Source organism: Bos taurus, chromosome 7 (genome assembly GCF_002263795.3).
Source record: "Bos taurus isolate L1 Dominette 01449 registration number 42190680 breed Hereford chromosome 7, ARS-UCD2.0, whole genome shotgun sequence".
NCBI classification, from domain to species: domain Eukaryota; kingdom Metazoa; phylum Chordata; class Mammalia; order Artiodactyla; family Bovidae; genus Bos; species Bos taurus.
In genome coordinates this window covers 61,212,581-61,233,892 of record NC_037334.1, presented here as the reverse complement: position 1 = coordinate 61,233,892, position 21,312 = coordinate 61,212,581, and the positions used below count along the sequence as shown (strand labels likewise).

Sequence of the window (21,312 nt, the reverse complement as noted above, 5' to 3'; positions counted from 1 at the left end):
GGATCAGAACTCAATTTAACAGTGAGAGGGCTTCGTGACTGACTGTGAGCAGAGAGACAGGGAGAGAAGAGTCAAAGCCAACTTCAGATGTCTAGACTGGATGGATAATGCTGCCTCCAGGTTTGGATGTTACCTGCTGAGATCAGTTTCAGGTAAGGTGTGACAGAGACTTTTTTCAAGAGTAGGTGTCCAGCAAGTAGCTAAACAGATGACGCTGCCACTGTGGAGGTAAATAAGGGATGAAGTTGGAGATTCGTGTCCACAAGAGGTAGAGATTCATACTGACTACAATGCAGAAGATATTATAGTATAGAAAATATTATAATCCTTGACCATTTGCTCCTAGTAGAAGATGGTACTTGAAACCATGAGTGTAGATAAAGTTACCAGGGAGAGGAACTCAATTAGGATATTGGAGGATGCCAACATTTAAAGATTGGGTGGCGGAAGAAGAGTGTGTGAAGATTCATTTTGATATTTGGCAAAACTAATACAATTATGTAAAGCTTAAAAATAAAATAAAATTAATTTAAAAAATTAAAAAAAAAAAAAAAAAAGGAAAATTGGTAGAAGGGTTCAGAAGTGTCTGGAGACCCAGGAGTGGGTAGTGTCATGGAAACCAAGGGAGTGGAAAATTTCAATAAAGAGAGAGAATACCAAATGCAACAAAAGTGATCCAGTGAGATAAGAACTGAAAATCCCCACTGGGTTTGGCAATTAGGTGGTCACTGATGTCCCTAATGAGAACAGGCTTGGTGGTAAGGTGGCGGGATAGGGGAGTGGGGACAGAAACCAGCAGGCGGTCTTCTGAGGTGTGGGTGGGTAATGAGAAGGTAGAAAATGCAAGAGAAGAAAGAGAAAACCTGGATGGTTACTACTGGGTAGGCCAAAAAGTTCATTTGGGTTTTCTGCAACATCTTATGGAAAAATCTGAACAGTAGCCCCATGGGCAGGGCTCTGGAGGGATCAGATAAGTATCACTGGTGCAGTAGAGTAAACTGGCCTAGTTGTCAGGAGAGAAATTTTGCAACATGCAACCAGAGCTACAGCACTTTTTATTTCTTCATCTGCTGTGACATTTATACCACAAGGAAAAACTCTTGCCTGGCAAAACAAATATAATCGTTTCAAAGATGTTTATTTATAGCATTATTTATATTAATTTTTAAAAACACATAGTTTTGTTCAGGACATAATCCAATCCTGAACAAAAAGGGGAAAGAAAATGGGACACCTTACTATGAAACTACAGTAACCAAAACAGTATGGTGTCAGTACAAAGACAGACTTATAGATCAATGGAACAGGATAAAAAATGCAGAAATACACCCACGAGCTATGGCCAATTAATCTACGACAAAGAAAGCAAAAATATACAATGGAGAAAAGACAGTCTCTTCAATAAGTGGTGCTGGGAAACTGGACAGCTATGTGTAAAAGACTGATATTAGAACATTCTCTGACACCATGTGCAAAAATAAACTCAAAATGAATTAAAGATCTAAATGTAGGACCAAACTCTATAAAACTCCCAGAGGAAAACAGAGGCAGAACACTCTCTGACATAAATCACACCAATATCCTTTTAGATCCACCTCCTAGAGAAATGCAAATAAAAGCAAAAATAAATAAATGAGACCTATTTAAACTTAAAAGCTTTTGTGTAGCTATCAGATCAGATCAGTCGCTCAGTCGTGTCCAACTCTTTGCGACCCCATGAATTGCAGCACGCCAGGCCTCCCTGTCCATCACCAACTCCCGGAGTTCATCAGACTCACGTCCATCGAGTCAGTGATGCCATCCAGCCATCTCATCCTCTGTCGTCCCCTTCTCCTCCTGCCCCCAATCCCTCCCAGCATCAGAGTCTTTTCCAATGAGTCAACTCTTCACATGAGGTGGCCAAAGTACTGGAGTTTCAGCTTTAGCATCATTCCTTCCAAAGAAATCCCAGGGCTGATCTCCTTCAGAATGGACTGGTTGGATCTCCTTGCAGTCCAAGGGACTCTCAAGAGTCTTCTCCATCACCACAGTTCAAAAGCATCAATTCTTCAGCGCTCAGCCTTCTTCACAGTCCAACTCTCACATCCATACATGACCACAGGAAAAACCATAGCCTTGACTAGACGGACCTTTGTTGGCAAAGTAATGTCTCTGCTTTTCAATATGCTATCTAGGTTGGTCATAACTTTCCTTCCCAGGAGTAAGCATCTTTTAATTTCATGGCTGCAGTCACCCCACTCCAGTACTCTTCCCTGGAAAATCCCATGGACGGAGGAGCCTGGTAGGCTGCAGTCCACGGGGTTGCTAGGAGTCGGACACGACTGAGCGACTTCACTTGCACTTTTCACTTTCATGCATTGGAGGAGGAAATGGCAAGCCACTCCAGTGTCCTTGCCTGGAGAATCCCAGGGACAGGGGAGCCTGGTGGGCTGCCATCTCTGGGGTCGCAGAGAGTCAGACATGACTGAAGCGACTTAGCAGCAGCAGCAGCAGCAGCAGTCACCATCTGCAGTGATTTTGGAGCCCAGAAAAATAAAATCTGACACTGTTTCCACTGTTTCCCCATCTATTTCCCATGAAGTGATGGGACCGGATGCCATGATCTTCGTTTTCTGAATGTTGAGCTTTAAGCCAACTTTTTCACTCTCCACTTTCACTTTCATCAAGAGGCTTTTTATTTCCTCTTCACTTTCTGCCATAAGGTGGTGTCATCTGCATATCTGAGGTGATTGATATTTCTCCCGGCAATCTTGATTCCAGCTTGTGTTTCTTCCAGTCCAGCGTTTCTCATGATGTACTCTGCATATAAGTTAAATAAACAGGGTGACAATATACAGCCTTGACGAACTCCTTTTCCTATTTGGAACCAGTCTGCTGTTCCATGTCCAGTTCTAACTGTTGCTTCCTGACCTGTGTACAAATTTCTCAAGAGGCAGATCAGGTGGTCTGGTATTCCCATCTCTTTCAGAATTTTCCACAGTTTATTGTGATTCATACAGTCAAAGGCTTTGGCATAGTCAATAAAGCAGAAATAGATGCTTTTCTGGAAAAGTAACCACAAACAGAACAAAAAGACAACTCACAGAATGGAGAAAATATTTGCAAAGTAACCAACAAAGGATTAATCTCCAAAATTTACAGAAAGTTCATACAGATCTCTACCCCCCCAAAAAAGGAAAATGCAATCAAAAACTCGGCAGAAGATTCTAAATAGGTATTTCTCCAAACAAAGCATACAGACGGCCAAAAACATATGCTCAACATGACTAATTATTGGATAAATGCAAATCAAAACTACAATGAGGTTATCACCTCACACTGGTCAGTACGGCCATCATCAAAAAGTCTACAAACAATAAATTATATTCCACATGTAAGTGATTGTATGTGATATCTACAAAGCACATGCTATCAGGTATGTATGGAGTCTAAAGAAAGGGACACAAATGAACTTACACACAAAACAGAAACAGAGTCACAGGCTTAGAAAACAAACTTACTGTTACCTAAAGGGGAAAGGTAGTGGCGGGGGAGGGATAAATTCGGAGGTTCAGATTAGTATATATACTCTACTATATATAAAATAGATAATCAACAATGATCTACTGCATAGCACAGGGAACTCTACACATACTCCATAAAAACCTATACGGGAAAAGCATCTGAAAAAGAACAGGTCTATGGATACATAAAACTGAAAAAATGAAATACGAAAAAAAGTTAATGTAAAAAAGAAAATGGGACACTATACAGCTTCTAAAAATGACAAATTGTAGCCTTAACTTTCTCAAAGTTTAGAAATGACTCAGAAGTAAGGCAAATGGTAAGAAGTCATGTTTATACGGCAGCTTTCCTGTTCAGTAACCTCAGTTAATAATTCAAAACCATCATGAGCATGTCTACCTAACAAAAAGAATGTGAGTGCCGTGGGGCAAGGATGTGGTATTTTTGAAAATAGCATGCCCAGTGTCCTTGAAGTGTACTCTATCAAGGCTAATTAAAACCCCATCATTCCTCTCCATGGCTTTCAGATTTGCAACATCATGAATGCGCCTTCAGAGGACTTTTTTGCATTCCAGGTAAGTCATTTTTCATTTGCTATCTTAGTTACTTGGTATTTTTCCCCGCAAGGAGGATTAGAATACATTAAAATCTATCCACGTTATTGGGAAGCAATCTCAATAAAGTGAAAATGTGAGTACAAAAAAGTCATGTGCCAATGGAAGTGGGGAGAGAATTAATTTGGTAAATGCCAAGGTTCCATTTGATTTTAAGGTTTATAGCCTTTGCTTTCTGGCCTCAGGACCTTTGCTTATGCAGTTCTCTCTCTCACTACCATCTCTCTCACTACCATCTCTTGACCCTTCAATGACAGACTCAATGCTATGAAATTTTTATGAAGTTTTATTCTACTTCCCCTGGCTGAGTATCATTTCTGTCTCCTTAAGATGATCACAGAATCTTGTTTAGTATTCCATTTGATGTTGTCTGTGTGTCTTTTTAAAAAAAACGTTGTGGAGGGCACGATCTGGGCCAGCCATTGGCACAATGCTACGCTGGCTACAGAGGTGGACCAGACAGGCATGGTCTGTGTTTGCCAGGAGCTCATGACCTCATGGGGAGAGAGACAGGTGGAGTGCTGGCCAGGACAACGGTAGAGGAGGGAATCTCAGGGGGGCCTGAGTTCATCCAGAAGGAATCAAGGACTGTGTCCTTGAGAAATTACATTTGAGCAGTAAAAAATGGAGAGAGGATTGCAGGAAAGAGAAGGCTTGTGGAAGGCAGAGTAGACCAATGAGCCTGAGGGGAGAGTGGCAGGAGGAAATTCTAGAGAGGGAGACAGAGGCCAGGTCACACAGGGCCTGGAAGTCCATGCCAAGGAGTTTGTCTTTCTCACTCCATTTCCCTTACCTCGTATTTTATGCTCCTTCCTTGCCTTTTAGACTAATTCTTCTTGGCAAAATATTGGCTTCCTTAGGTCAAAGGTTGTGGCTTATCTTTCTTAACTTCTTCAGTTGCAGGTGCCCTGTCAATATTTTGGGTTTAGCATTCTAAATATACAGAAAACAAATCATGAGTGGTCATAAAATAATGAAGAAGGAAATAAAAATGACTCATATAAATATTAGTGGCTTATGTGTTTACTCCTTAAAGAACATTATGAAAGACCTTAGAGAGAATATCCTTCCAAGGTTAAAACTGTATGCTTGTGTTGTGATGTTGATCATATCAGTATGACAAGGCAGGTTGTTGCTGAGAGTTGCTACCATGATTATAACCAAAAGAGAGCTTGGTCTTTACCCAAGTCATCTGATTACAGCTTACTCATATTCATAAGTCAAATCTGATCTTGTTTTTAGATCATAGTCTTCTATCTCCACAAAGTAGCCCAAGTGATGTTTTTAAAAAAACTTCTCTACCCTTCTCCTGGCCAGCACTCCACATGTCTCTCTCCTCATGAGATCATGAGCTCCTGGCAAACATAGACCATGCTTGTCCAAATAACTTCTCTCCTTAAAAATCTTTAATGCTTTTTAAACTCCAAAACTTCCAGGCCCTGTGTGACCTGGCCTCTGTCTCCCTCTCTAGAATTTCCTCCTGCCACTCTCCCCTCAGGCTCATTGGTCTACTCTGCCTTCCACAAGCCTTCTCTTTCCTGCAATCCTCTCTCCATTTTTTACTGCTCAAATGTAATTTCTCAAGGACACATTCCTTGATTCCTTCTGGATGAACTCAGGCCCCCCTGAGATTCCCTTCTCTACCGTTGTCCTGGCCAGCACTCCACCTGTCTCTCTCCCCATGAGATCATGAGCTCCTGGCAAACATAGACCATGCCTGTCCAAATAACTTCTCTCCTTAAAAATCTTTAATGCTTTCCCATTTCACTCTTGATAAAATCTGCCTCCTCATCAGGGCCTTCTGAGGGAAGGGACTCCCCCAAGGTGAGGAAGAGAGTGGGGAGGAAGGCAGGCCTTAAACTCAAGTTTCCTGACTGACAGCCCTGCGCCCTTTGGACTATGTTCTTCATCCCTATGGGGTCACTCTCCTACCAGGTGATACCAGTGTCACAGAAATAATAATAACCATCATCTTGCCACCTTCAAAACCTTGGAACCTCTGAGCTGGAAGACTCCCCAACTCCAGGAAAGCTTTCTTGACTTCCTTCCCTTCCCTGGTTCCCACAGACCCTGAGAGAATTTCCTGCATGCCATCTGATGGTCTCCTTACCTTCCAGATGATGGGCAACTTGAGAACAACACCTGTGCCTTACTTGCCTTGGTTTCCTCAGATTCTAGCTCTTGCACGTTGTAAAACATTTGATAAATCTGTAATGAATCAGTGGGAAAAGAGCCTAGAAAGTATCTAGTCTAGTTATTCCCATTTTTATAGATGATGGAAGTGAGGATCAAATAGGAAATGACTCATAAAGAGCACCTTCTAATTGACCAAGAAATCTCACCTCTATTTTCTCATTTGTCCCATGAGGCATAGACTCTTACGACTGTCCCCGTATAGATGAGAAAATTGAGGCCCATGGAGATAAAATGACATGCCAAAAGGAACACAGACAGGCAGATAGGCAGTCAAAAGGTGCAGGTTAAATCTACTTGATGAGTTCAAAGTTACAAGTATCACCAGGGCCCCTGCCAAGCCAGTCCTCCACAGTCAGCTCCTGTGTCTGAAAGGGAAATACTGCCTCCCTGTACTGTCTGTGGGCATCCTTAGAGCCAGCAACACACAACTCACTGCCTGGCACATAACGGCCCTGATATCTTAGGAATGAAAATGGTATTGCTATTTGGCTTATGGAGCTCCCACCAGATGGGCAAAACTGTTCATGGCGTTTGGTGACTAAAACCAGGCGTAACCCAGCAAGGTCTAACCTGCCAACCCCTCGGCCAAGCAGGGTCACAACACAGCATGAAATCCATCATGGATGTCTCTGTAGCCTGGTACCCGGGCAACTTATTCTGGCTCTTCTCTTGCAGAAAGAGCCTCTGGATGAGTCTGGATGGGTGATTAAAAATGTCCTTTCTATGCCAATTGTGAACAAGAAGGAGGAAATTGTTGGGGTGGCCACGTTTTACAATCGCAAAGATGGAAAACCCTTTGATGAAATGGATGAGACCCTCATGGAGGTATGGTTTTTAAGGAGGCTTCTGGACGTGGGATTCAGAGGTGACTCTGGATGTGGGACTTCCAGAGCCACGTGGCGGGGACCTAGCATGCTGCTGTCCCAGCCCAGCAGGGATGGGGGCTCACCTCGTACATACTTTCCTGATCCGATGTTTTTGTTTGACTGTCCTCCTGCACTGCCTCTGTTGTCAAAGAAATCTATATTCCCTTCTTTAAAAATTAACAAACTTTACCTTTTAGAGAAGCTTTAGGTTCACAGCAAAGTTGAGCAGAAAGCACAGAGTTCATTTATGTCCTCTGTCCCCACATGGGGACAACACATTCCCTTTTTGTGAAGCTGTTATGCATGAGGACGATGCTTTGTGCTAGAGCTTTACTCAAAGTGTATTCTCATCCATCATTTTATCTTATCCTCATGGCATCCCTTTGAGGAGGCCAGCACACAGCTAACCACACCTGTTTTATAGCTGAGAAGATAGAGGCTTAGAGAGTCTTGCCCCAGGTTACAGAGAAAGGACCAGACCAGAATGTTCTCCCTCTGATTCTTCCTTTCTTTCCTTTCAGTCTTTGGCCCAGTTCCTGGGCTGGTCTGTCTTAAATCCTGACACTTATGAGTTGATGAACAAACTTGAAAACAGGAAGGATATTTTCCAAGACATGGTGAAATACCACGTGAAGTGTGACAATGAAGAAATCCAGACAATCTTGGTGGGTAGTGGTTTTCCCGTTTCTCCTCAAGAAAAGGCTGTTCTGGGAACAGCTATCCCTCCCAGGGTTCAGTTCAGTTCAGTCACTCAGTCATGTCTGACTTTTTGCAACCCCATGAACCACAGCATGCCAGGCCTCCCTGTCCATCACCAACTCCCAGAGTCCACCCAAACCCAAGTCCATTGAGTCAGTGATGCCATCCAACCATCTTATCCTCTGTTGTCCCCTTCTCCTCCTGCCCTCAATCTTCCCCAGCATCAGGGTCTTTTCAAATGAGTCAGCTCTTCACATCAGGTGGCCAAAGTATTGGAATTTCAGCTTCAACATCAGTCCTTCCAATGAACATCCAGGACTGATCTCCTTTAGGAAGGACTGGTTGGATCTCCTTGCAGTCCAAGGGACTCTCAAGTTACCTCAGTCTTAAAACCATGCCTTGGCTTAACAGCTCTAGAAACTCCATTTTCCTCTGTGCTCAGGGCTGACTTGGTTGGTACTAGAGATGGAGTCACCAACCACAATTCCCACTCTGAGAGGAAGCTCTATCTGACAGACCAATGGACAATGGTCAGTTGCTCAGAGCCTCCCTCCGTGAGGTCAGCTAACCGCACCTATTTTATAGCTGAGAAGGTGGGGGCTCAGAGAGTCTTGCTCTAAATTACAGAGACAGGATCAGACCTGCTTAGGAGGTCAAACTTTCTGAGCAAAGAAATAGTTCAGAGGGTAGCGTCAGATGTTGGCAGGAAGCCATCACATAGTTTCATCGCTATAGAGTATATCTGGTATTTCATACCTGTCATGCTTACAATAGCCCAGTAAGATGGGCACAGTAAGGATTTTCACCCTATTGTAGACATGAAGAAATTGAGGCCTAGAAGGGGAAAGGAAGTTATCCCCAAATCACACAGCTCACTAAATAGTTCTCATTTAACATTTATCAGGATAATGAGCAAATTATCACTGTTATGAAAGGGCTTCCTTGGAAGGTAGGGAGCACCCTGTCATGGGAAATATTGCAACACAGGCTGGATGATCACATATCAAGGATGCTATAGAGGAGAATCCTACGTGGGTGGGAAATAGGATGACAGGCTTTCCAAGATATGTGAGAATCAGTGATCTACCATTCCTGGAATTTTGGACTCAAAAAGATCAAGATTTTAGAAAGAAACTGAATTAACCAAAGAGCATTAGATATGATACCCAGCTGAGTTCCCAAGACTTGTTGGGTTTATGCACTGCACAAGTTGAAAAAATACAAGCCAATGTGTTCAGAGGGCATTTCTGAACTAGAGTGGGTCGCCTTTCCCTTCTCCAGGAGATCTTCCCAACCCAGGGATCAAACCCAGGTCTCCCGCATTGCAGGTAGATTCTATACCAGCTGAGACACAAGGGAAGCCCTATGGAGGCATAGTGAACCAGTTAAAAGTAGGTAGACTGTGCTCTAGATCAAGAAATCTGGAACAAGTTATTGGGTCCAGGTTCCTCTCCCCCTGTAACACAGGGAAAACAGGACCAGAGGGGAAGGAACTTGGCTCAAGTCACATAGTAAGAGGAAAAGCCAGGGCCATGAGCAAGACCTCCAGGCTCCCAGTTAGTAATAAAAACAGTAAGAATGTCAACAGCATTATTTAACCCTAGCACTCACTATATACTGAGCACTGCTCTCAGTGATTTACATGCATTATTTCAATTTCATATACATTTTTTTAAATGACTTTGGATAATCTAATTTTAATCTGCCAGTTAAGTACTTTTAGTATCCCCATTTTGCAGATGAGGAATGGGGGATCCAATTGGTAGAGCTTGAATTTGCACGCAGGACTCCATGACTCCAAATCCCATGACCTTGAATTACTTGTCAATAAACGCTGAATGGGAGCCTCTCTGAGTTGGTAGCTCTGTTGCAAGAACTTTGGAGGAAGAAGAAAAAAGGAAATGGAAAAGTAGAGACATACTTTGACCTCAGATATAGTAAACTAATGTTTTTCTCTGCTCTTTCGGGCCCTGGCAGAAAACCAGAGAGGTGTATGGGAAGGAGCCGTGGGAATGCGAGGAAGAAGAACTGGCTGAGATCCTGGTGAGCTGGGCAGCAGCGCCGGTCCTGACCTGTTGCAAGCACAGGGCGTGCGTGCCCCAAGCATGTGTGGGGAGCATCTCTGCCAAGTGTGGCCCTTGCCACTCTGCTCTGATCCTTCCAGCAGACTCAGATCAGGGACAGGGCTGGTGGGGGGTGGGGTGAGGGAGGGACCAAGGGATTCCTCATGTGCTCCAGTCACTTGACTCCATGTTTCATACAGCAAGGAGAGCTGCCAGATGCAGACAAATATGAAATTAATAAATTCCACTTCAGCGACCTGCCCCTGACGGAACTGGAGCTGGTGAAATGTGGAATTCAGATGTACTATGAGCTCAAAGTGGTGGATAAATTTCACATTCCTCAGGAGGTGAGGTTGAAACAAACCTTTGGTTTCCCTTTTTTTCCCTTCCTTTCTTGCTTAAAAAACAAAACAAAACAAAAAAAACCTCAATCTGTAAACTGCCTTAGAAAGAGTGTACTCTCAGTTTTTAAGATTTAAAGCATTAGTCACATCACACAGATGAGTCATTTACCAGAAAAGAGACACATGGTTCTTCTGAGCTGTGATGTTTCTCAAGGTAGGTTCTGAGGCACTGAGTTCTGAAGGTTGTGGATAAAAGTGATGCCAAAAAAAAAAGTTCCTACAGTTCAACAGGGTGGGAAATGTGTGTTAAATCCATTTAGACAGGGCTTTTTCCCCTGCAGGATTCCTTAGGTGTGCTGTGCATCTAGAGGCATGGGGATGGACAGAAAAGGTGGAGCTGGGGGTGTACTGTGTGCAGAATTTCCCAGACTTCTTTGATTAAAGCAGCAGTCCTAACTGTGCTTTAAACCACATCAGTATCACCTGAAAATGGATCAATGCCAGCACGGGTCCACCAACACCCACACATACACCCTCTTTCTCCCCCTCCTCTCTCCACTGTCTGTGAGGAATCAGAAGTTGTTTTAACAAGACCTTCCCATATCCCACAGCGATGCAGATATGCACTCAAGTTTGAGAACCACTGATCTCAATACACCTTTGGTTTTCTCTCCTACACTTCCTCCAAGCTTCTCCCAGGGCCTTGTTTCATAACCACGTCCATTGTCATAGTATCCAGCCGTCTGAAAGTGCTCTCACAGTCTTAGTGCACCTATTGCTCCTCCCACTGTGGTCCGGCGTGGGGACCGGAACACTGAGGGGCTCGGCCAGGCAGGCCCCCCTGCCCGCCCCAGTGCGGTGCTGCTGCCTTACAGTGTGCCGTGTGTGTGTTCGCAGGCCCTGGTGCGGTTCATGTATTCCCTGAGTAAGGGCTACCGCAGGATCACCTACCACAACTGGCGGCACGGCTTCAACGTGGGGCAGACCATGTTCTCCTTGCTGGTGGTACGAGAACAGGGGGACCCAGCGGCGTGGTGAGAGGGACCTCGGGCTGCTAGGGGCTCCCGCTACCCTGGGCACCTCAGTGCAGCTCACCAGGCAGCAGCGGCATCATTCTTCTATTTATTGCCTTTTTAAAAAATAGACAACAAGAGTACATGCTTAGCATAAATGAATTCCAAGAAGCGAGAAGTATGTAAAATAAAAAGTGAAAGAAAGGCAGCATTCTACTCCCACCCCCAAGCCAGTATTTGGAGAAAACCATGGCACAGCTCCTTCCAGGTTTCCCTCCAGAAGCATCGAGAGATTTGTTCACACACACATACACAAAATTTATTTTATTTATAACCAATTAAACAATATGATTCTATAATATGCTTTTTTATTTGAAACTATATAAATATATCAATCATGTTTTCCTATATATATATTTTATTGTGGTAAAACATATATAACCTAAAATTTACCATTTTTAGGTGCATAATTCAGTGGCATCAAGGACATTCACAGTATTGTGCAACCATCACTACTCTCCATCTCTAGAACTTTTCCAACTTCCCAGACACCCTGTTTCCATTAAACAACAGTAATACAACTCCCTATTTCCTCAGTCTCCAGCTCCTGGGAGCCAGCATTCTACTTTTTCAGTCTCTATGAATTCCCTTTCTTATAGGTACCTCACCTAAGTAGAATCATACAGTATTTGTCCTTTTGTGTCTGATCAATTTCACTTAGCATAATGTCTTCAAGGCTTATCCATAATCTAATTTTATGACTTCATAGTATTTTGCATTGTTTAAGTAGATAACACTTTCTTTACCTAGCTCCCCTATTCAGAGAAGGCAATGGCAACTCATTCCAGTACTCTTGCCTAGACAACCCCATGGACGGAGGAGCCTGGTAGGCTGCGGTCCATGGGGTTGCTAAGAGTCGAACAGGACTGAGCATCTTCACTTTCACTTTTCACTTTCATGCATTGGAGAAGGAAATGGCAACCCACTCCAGTGTTCTTGCCTGGAGAAGTCCAGGGACGGGGGAGCCTCGTGGGCTGCCGTCTATGGAGTTGCACAGAGTTGGACACGACTGAAGCAACTTAGCAGCAGCAGCAGCAGCTCCCTTGTGAGGATTGCTTTTGATCTTTCACTATTACAAACAATGCTATTATGTCCTTGGATGGACATACCAATGTGTATATGTGTGAGTCATTTTGTCTCAGAAGTTTTGGAGGTTTTATATTTCATTTAAAAGTGTTTTCCCATCCAGGTCACAACACAAATCTCTGCCCTTGCCCAGTGTCCCCATCCTCATTCCTTTCCCTCGTGTCTGGAGTGGTCAGGCCAGAGAAAGCACTGGGGCCTGGGGGCAGGAATTCTAGCCAGGCTGCCTCTGAAGGTGAAAAACATACCGCTTAGAAGTGATTTATTTCTTAGAGTCACAAGTCAGCGGCACCTCCTCAGGGCTCTTTCCACCCTTGACTCCAATACCCGGCACAAACAAGGAGTTAAGTGAGGACAGCCAGGGAAAAATTCTTCTGAGCTGTGTTTGAACCAGTAGACCAGGTTTGGAAGGTTTGTTTTACCAGTCTGGACATGTTCCAACACCGTCTAAATCCTCAAAGTCCAGGGCTGTCTGTTTCTCAACAATCATCCAGTCTGACACCCTCCACTTTAAGGCCCAGAGGGAGGTGGGACCAGCTAAGGTGACTCGGGAGTAAAACGACCCCCCATCACCTTTGCCTGGACTGTCCCAGTGCTAGCACAGAAAGTCCCATATCCCACATCTCAGTCCTGGCAAACGTCTGGTCATCCTGTGGCACCAGGGGTTGAGCCAAGATCAGACCTGTGTTTCCAAGCACCAGGCCCTCCCCCTTACTCTTGCTCTCTCAGTCCTGCTTCCAAGCCCCCCACAAAAGGAGTGAGTAGCATCTCTGACTGCCCTTCCAGACCGGAAAGCTGAAGCGATACTTCACAGACCTGGAGGCCTTGGCCATGGTCACCGCCGCCTTCTGCCATGACATTGACCACAGAGGCACTAACAATCTCTACCAGATGAAGTGAGTCAGCCCTTACTGGCCCTTCTCTCTACCTCCTGCCTCTGGGATTGATTACCTAGATCTGAATGGGTCTTAGACAGACTCACTTGCCATGGGGAATTCCCACGGTCCACAGCTTCCCACTTCCTCCTATCCTTTGGTTCTGGGTAAACTCCTGTGATAGAATAATGAAGCTCAAATATGTCTACACCCCAGTGCCTGGGGCCTGGGGATATATTGCCTTACATTCAAAAGAAACTTCATAAACATGATTAAGGATGTTGAAATATAGGGATTATCTTGGGTTATCCAAGTGGGCCCCAAATAGTTAGAAGGGTCCTTGTAAGAAGGAGGTAGGAACTCAGGGAGGACAGAAGATGCTACACTGTTGGCTTTGAAGATGCAGGATAAGTCACAAGCCAAGGAATTAGGGGCCTCTAGAAGCTAGAAAAGGCAAGGAAACAGTCTCCTCTAGAACCTCCAGAAGGAAAACAGCTCTTCAGACCATTTTAGACTTCTAAACTCCAGAGCTGAAAGACACTAAATTTTTCTTGTTTTAAGCCATTTAAGTTTGTGGTGATTTTCTAAGAGCAGCAACAGGAAACTAATAAACTTTCTCACTCTGCTCCTTCCTCTCCTACTGAACTAATTTAAGCCAAGATGTTAGTAACTGCTAATGATTCATTTATTCACCTTGGGTTTATAATGCACAAAAGGCCAGCATGGTAGGCCCTATGTTAGGCAAAGGAGGTTCCATGGTGAACAAACCAGACACAGTCCCTGACTTCACAGAGCTTATATCCTAGTCTCTGAAGTAGTGGCCAGGAACCATGGTCTTGGGAGACCCTCATGACCACCACGTGGACTGGCAGAGCAGGGACTAGTGTCGTACCCAGGCTCTGCCCAGGGCCCACAGACTGTAAGTCATGCTTCTGTGAGTCTTCTCAGTTTCTGCCTGCTGCTCCAAGGTTAGAGATTATGTTTACATTTTACCTTGTAGAAGGCGAAGTACTGATCTCAGTGCTTGGCACACAACAAGGGCTCAGCAAATATTTATTGAATAAAGACGTGAATAAATACGTTGCTTGTGGGAATCCAGTGACTTCTCAGAATCAGGTTTGGAAGATCTGGGGCTCGGCGATCTTTAAAGCACTAGCCCAGTGCCAGTGTCCATGGATGGCTATGGGGATGGGTCTGTAAAACTGCACATGGCATTGTGTTTGTGTCTTTTTCTGGGGATAAGGGTCCACACTTCTAGGGAGGCCATGTCCCCAAAGAGGCCCAGAATTAGTTATGGAGAAAGTTAAAGTATGAGAGCCAGGACACCTGCTATCTAGTCCTATTTCTCACGGTCGTACTGTGTGACAAGTCCCTTCTTATTCTTGCACTTCAACCTATCTGCCTGCAGAATTAGGAGGTGACAGGAATGGATGATGCCTTTAACCTTCATCTCTGCCATTCCATGTTAATCTTCTCTGTGTGTCTCTTTCTCTCCCATTCAGATCCCAGAACCCACTGGCCAAGCTCCATGGGTCCTCCATCTTGGAAAGACACCACTTGGAGTTTGGTAAAACACTCTTGAGAGATGAGGTAGGATGAGAGCCCTCTGCATTGGCTTTGGGGCCTGAGAACGAGTCCCCATCTCACAAGAAGCCTGAGTGTAGCCAGGCATTGGCCTGGACTGTCTCTCTGGTCACCTGGGGCAGCCATCGGGAATTGAATGACTTTACTGCCAGCGTCACTTCTCCCTTCTCTCCTTCTCACATCACTTCTATCCCTCCATTTTCTCTTTAGAGCCTAAATATCTTTCAGAACCTCAATCGCAGGCAGCATGAGCATGCAATCCACATGATGGACATTGCGATCATTGCTACAGACCTTGCCTTGTATTTCAAGTTGGTATTTCTTCTCATTTTAAGAATAAAAATGATTAGGGAATTCCCTGCCAGTCCAGTGGTTAAGACTTGGGGATTTTACTGCCATGGGGCCAGGTTCTGTCCCTAGCAGGGGAAATAAGATCCTGCAAGCTGCAAGGCGTGGACAAACAAAAAAGAATACTATTATAAAAATAATGAACACCACAGTTCTAATTGATTTAGTGAGTATTCTGTGCCAGGTACCACACTTGCGCTATGGATGCATCCATTCTCACTACAGCTCTGAGTTAGTCTTACCCTGTTATACAGATGGGGAAACTGAGATCAGGGGAAGATAAGCTAAGATCAGATAATAAACCCATGGTAGAGTCTGAGTTAGAACGTAGGTCTTCACTCCCAGGCATTGGTTCTTTTCACCTTTCTTTTTAAAAGTTACACTGCCATAATTAGCCTCTGAAACAACCAACATTAGAAGGCCAGGGGTTGCCTTATTCTAATATGCGCTCCTTTAACAAACTGATGTGTTTTGTAGGAAAAGGACGATGTTCCAAAAGATCGTGGATCAGTCTAAGACATACGAGACTCAGCAGGAGTGGACGCAGTACATGATGCTGGATCAGACACGGAAGGAAATTGTCATGTGAGTTGAGACAAGGCTTAAACCCTGATTCCCTTAAGCCCAGGGTCAAAAGGCAAGATGCTATCCTGTCAGGCCTCTCCGTCTTCAAGAGACCCCTGCAAAACTTTTCATTCTGGAGGCCTCTGACACACAAAACAAAGAAGTTATGCCAAAACAGCACTACAAAAATGATATGTTTACTCTTCATTCTAGCACAAAAATACAAGACAGTATCTGTGGCTCAGTAAGTAAAGAATCTGTCTCCAATACAGGAGACCACCTGTAATGCAGGAGACATGGGCTCAATCCCTGGGTGGGGAAGATACCTTGGAGAAGAAAATGGCAACCCACTCCAGTATTCTTGCCTGGAAAATCCCATGGACAGGGGAGCCAGGTGGGCTACAGTCCATGGGGTTGCAAAGGGTCAGACACAAGTGAGTGACTAAGAATGTACGCATGCATGCATACCTCTCTGTATACAAAAAGTACAAGATTTGAAGTAATTCTATGCTAAAATGCAGAATTTTGGTGGTAAAGTGATATAACTTTTGGTGATAAAGTTTTTGGTAAAACACAGAGCATTAAACCAATTATGGTTTGAGTGATAGCTAAGTGTTACTCAGAATATATGGGCTTAATCTCTTTAGTATTCCCTTATACATGGCAAAAGCAGGCATGCAATTCACAAGTTAGTTCCCTGGTTTGTGTGACATTCATAGTGCTTTGTTGGCACGAGGTCTGGTAATGCAACGCAAAGCTTTCTGGTGAATATCTTCTTTTAGTTTCTCAGTATGCTTCCTTGATTCACCTCAGCTGATGATGGGGTTAGAAATGCAAATTTGAGTCTTTTCATGACTACGTCGCGCAAGCTAATGGGTCCCCTGGCTTCCCTATGACAGGTCCTGGGTGATATTAAAGGAGACAATGCCTGACCCAGGACCCAGAGAACTGTTGTTTGTTTATCCCTAGATGCTTCTGCAGAGGTGAGGTTTAATCAAGTCACGAATTTCGCAAATCCAGAGAAGAGACAGCTGCTGGGACAGGCTCAGGGAAGATGGGGCCAGTTGTCTTTCCCTCAGCTGTGAAGTTGTCCAACCAAGCCTCCCCAAAGGTCCTCCCACCCTGAGGAGCAGTGTGACCTGTGCCCACTGAACAATGAGTCATGCTCTAGTGATAGCTGCTCCCAGACAGACCAGGAGTTGCTCCACAATGTTTCAAAAATGGTGCTGCAGAAGGGCTGAATGAGTGGAAAGAACCCTAAGTTCTTGGACAGGGGGACTTATTATTACAAAGTTGTCTGTTCTCCCTATTTAGTTATTTATTTAAAGTGATTCCAAAGAAAATATCAACTTTATTTTGTGGAGAATTAGGAAGCCAATTCCAAAATCCTTATGAGAATTAAGTATGAAAAAGAGCCAGAAAATTCTGAGGAAAAAAGGAAATAATAGGGGCCAGCAGAACTGAAGATAGCTCAGTCCTAGGTATGAGCAGGAGAGGTCAGTAGACAGACTCAAAAGACAATGCCTGTGCTAAAAGTAGATTTTCTGCCAGTGGAGAAGGATAATTTCATAAATGGTGTTGGGCCCATGAGGTGATCTGATGGATGTTTTTTTTCCCCTCAAGACCAGCAAGCAGTTCTCCAGTGCTCAGTGAACACTGACAGGCTGTCCTACAAATTTAACTCAAATCTCACACTATCTACCTGGAGATAGCGGCAGACCCCACAGACTAAGGGCTCAGCCTCACAAGACTGGCTTCCTTTCAGATGAAGCCAGTCCGGGTTGCCTGTGCTTCTGATTGCTCAGCTATAAACTGGAAGTTGCTGTGAACTCCTCCTTGGGTTTGATTAATTTGTTAGCATGGCCCACAGAACTCAGAGAAGCATTTACTTACATTATTAGTTTAGTATAAGGATTATTACAAAAGAACAGCCAAAGAGGTACATAAGGTAAAGGCCGGAAGGGTCCTGAATGCAGGGGCTTCCATTACTACAGAACTGGGGTGTGCTCATCCACGCTGATGCTTATTAAATCTTTGTTCAATAGTTTTTACAAAGCTTAATCTGCAGCTCCCCCCACCCCTTTCCCAGAGGCCAGCAGTTGGGCTGAAAGTCCGTCCCTCTATTCCATTGGTCTTTCAGGTAGGCTTGACCCCATCTAGGGACCCTACCCTCAGTCACTCTAAGTCACTTCATTAGCATAGCCCCAAAGGGGGCTTCTTGGGAAGGACAAGACTCTTGTATCACTAGGGAAATCTCAAGGGTTTTAGGAGCTCTGTGTGAGGAATCAGGGACAAAGAGGAAATATAGTTCAGATTCTGCCATAGGTGGTCACAGAGGCAGACCCCTATTTCACTCCTATAGCAAATAAATTCAAGATGAATCAAGGATTTTAAAATAATGAGAAAATAAACTAATAATATGGAGAGAGGAAAAAAGCTTGGGAGAATTGAAAAGAGTAAGCTTTTCTAAGTGTGACATAAAATTCAAAAGTCGTAAAGAGACTGATAAATTTGACTAATGAAACTTTAGAGATTTCTGGACAACACCCACAAGAACTCAGAGCTAAAGTAAGAATTTAAATGGTACACCGGGGGGAAATATGTGTAATGCTTCTGACAGAAGAAGAGCTAGTTTCCTCAGTCGTGTTAATATAATTCAAGAAAAAGACTAATCCCACAGAAAAATGAGCAAAAGGCGTGAGCAAACATTTCCCAGAAAAGGAATTACAGTGGGATGTAAACATATGAAAAGATGACCTTAGCCACAGTGAGACAAATGAAAAATAAAACTACTTTGGGATATAACTGTTCATCCCTCCTATCGGCAAAGATGAAGTGCTTGCTAACACGTGGTGTTGGGCAGAGTGAGGGGCAACAGGCAACCCTATTCACTGTGCTGGGAATGTAAATAGGCGCAGTTTTGTTTCTTTGATTTTCAATGTTGGCTTATACTTTTTTACCCTGACCACCCAGGGCCATGGCAGTGAAAGCGCCAAGTCCTAACCCCCGGATGGCCAGGTAACTCTCCAAGAGGTGCAGTTTTACGAAGGGCAATGCCTATCAAAATTGAAACCAGCCATACTCTTTGGCCCAGGAAATCCCAGATCCAGGATTTACCCTACAGAATTTCTCCCACCTGTGCTACAAGAAGTATGCATAGAGTTATTCATTGCAACATTACTTGTAACCACAAAAAATATTGAAAAAAACTTAAAAGACCATCATGGGGGACCAGGTTAAATACAATATATTATTTACACACAGTGCGGTGTCATGCAGTTTACAAAGATATGACATGAAAGGTTTCCAAAAAAATAAATAAATAAAGCCAGAAGCAAGACTTCTTGAATCATGGTAAAAGCCAACGTAGTCTTAAGCGGAGGCTCTTGCAAAGCCTTCCAAGACAAATACAGGCTTAGATGGTCTCAAGGGAATCCGTATTTTCTCTCTTTACATTATCTTCTGGAGAAAGTGCAGTAAGTGAGGCATGGTCAGTTCCTCATTCTTATCCCATGTGACAAAATAAAGACAAATTTGCCCTTTCTTGAAGTCTATAGTGTGAAGACCCCTGGGGCATCAAACAGAAGGACAATAAATATTGGTGTTTTCAAAGCTCCTTTTAATCATGGCGTTATAAACCCAAGGGAGGGCTTTGGACCTTCCCTGTCTTATATATTTATTTTGTTAGGGCGTTAGAAGTGGAAAGCTTTGTCCTTTGATTGTACAGTGGGGCAGCAGAAGCTGAGCATCTCTTATTTAGCACTCTACTTCCTTCAGAGAATGAACCTCATTCTCTGCTGTTAGGGATGTGGGATGGCCCCCTGCTATCAGGGCCATCAAAAAGGTAGCAGTACTTGATTTCATCCATGCTTCTGTCTGTCTATCCATCAATCTATCTAGTCTACCTACATACCTATCCATCTATTAGTAGCTCTGCCTTTCTTAGAATTAAGAATAAAAAATAAGGTGGGTGTCAGCAGAATGCATTCTAATAACATGCTTATATGAAATGAAAAATAAGGGTCAGATTCTTTCTGAAACAAGTCTTATTTTCAGGCTTCAGTTGACAATAAAAGACTGGCATTTCCAATTGTTACATGGCAGATATTTCCAGAAATAAATGAATCAAACTTGAAGGTTCAAAGTTTTGATGAAAATGTTGCTAAATGTTGTGATAAGATAAAAGCACTTTATAAAAAATACAGCACTGGGAGGGGGAGGGATAAATTGGGAGTTTGGGATGACATATATACACTACCATATTAAAAATAGATAACCAGCAAGGACATACTGTGCAGCACAGGGAACTCTGCTCACTCTTCTGTAATAACCTAAATGGGAAAAGAATTTGGAAAAAGAATAGACACATGCATAACTGAATCACTTGCTGTACACTTGAAGCTAATGCAACATTGTTAATCAAATTGCTCCAATATAAAAAAAAAAGTCAAAAAATATAAAACTGGAAGATATATTAAAGTGAATAGTGTTTTAATTGACTTAACATATTCTGAGTGTCTTGGGTTAACCAAAGTGCCACAGAGAAAGTGTCTGGGGTACAATTAATAGTCATATGAGGAATCTTAGTCAAATCTTTATGGCACAATTCCCAGAAACTGAGGAAGTGAATGACTCTAATGTTTGCTTTAGACAAACTTAAAGGAGAATCTGATTAAACTGTCAACTGATAATGTGGAAGAATTTAAAGAATGGAATGATGTTGTAACAAAACTTTTTCCATTCCCAGGGTTTCTAAATGTTGCATCTAATTAGTCTTGCAGTATGAAATATTCACTAATTCATTTTTGGCCATGTCACATGGCTTAGGTCCTCAACTAGGGATTGAACTCTCCCCTTGGCAGTGAAAGCTCAGAGTTCTAACCACTAGACTGCAGGGAATTCCCCATGCATTAACTGATTAAAAAAAAAAAAAAGTCCCATCCTCTCTATCAATAGATGAACTTCCAAAAATATTTGAGTTTTTAATAATTTCTAAAAAACAGGTAATATAGTTTATTGTATTGGTTAATCATGTAATAATAGTAATTCAATCCAGAACAAAAATTTTCTATACTTGGAGATCTATGGTCAAAGACGACAATATTTAGTTACATATTTTAATTAATGGACATATTTGGTTAAAAATCAGTATGCAAAAGTGATCAACACATTTCATATATATATTTGAATATCTGTGATATATATACAGTTATACACATATATAGATATACATACACACATACACACAAATATAAAACCTTAGGATAAACTCTGTAGGGGAAGTTAACTGGAAATACATGTTTATGGAGAAAAAAAGAATGCAAAGTTCCAGACTTTTGTTTTTAATTGAAGCATAGTTGATGTACAATATTATGTAACTTTTAGGTGTATAATATGGTGATTCACAATTTTTAAAGGTTATACTCCATTTATAGTTATTATAAAATATTGGCTATATTCTGTGCTGTACAATACATCCATGTAGCATATTTTATACAT

At 43.0% G+C, this 21,312-nt stretch overlaps 1 protein-coding gene and 1 long non-coding RNA gene across 4 annotated transcripts in view; one reads left to right on the top strand and one right to left on the bottom strand.

Moving 5' to 3' along the window:
• Window positions 1-21,312, top strand: part of PDE6A (phosphodiesterase 6A) — a 123,841-nt gene that overhangs the window by 84,999 nt on the left and 17,530 nt on the right. For all 3 annotated transcript variants that reach the window (NM_001001526.2, XM_024993841.2, XM_059887933.1), the window contains 10 exon segments: window positions 4,032-4,079; window positions 6,990-7,139; window positions 7,702-7,845; window positions 9,857-9,922; window positions 10,143-10,289; window positions 11,184-11,291; window positions 13,229-13,338; window positions 14,820-14,907; window positions 15,112-15,212; window positions 15,727-15,834. In NM_001001526.2, the coding sequence (NP_001001526.2) occupies window positions 4,032-4,079; window positions 6,990-7,139; window positions 7,702-7,845; window positions 9,857-9,922; window positions 10,143-10,289; window positions 11,184-11,291; window positions 13,229-13,338; window positions 14,820-14,907; window positions 15,112-15,212; window positions 15,727-15,834 (1,070 nt within the window).
• Window positions 1,039-6,518, bottom strand: LOC132345770 (uncharacterized). The gene is made up of 2 exons (XR_009495306.1): window positions 4,912-6,518; window positions 1,039-3,043 (listed from the first exon to the last, which is right to left on the bottom strand). It is a non-coding gene; the product is annotated as an uncharacterized lncRNA (long non-coding RNA).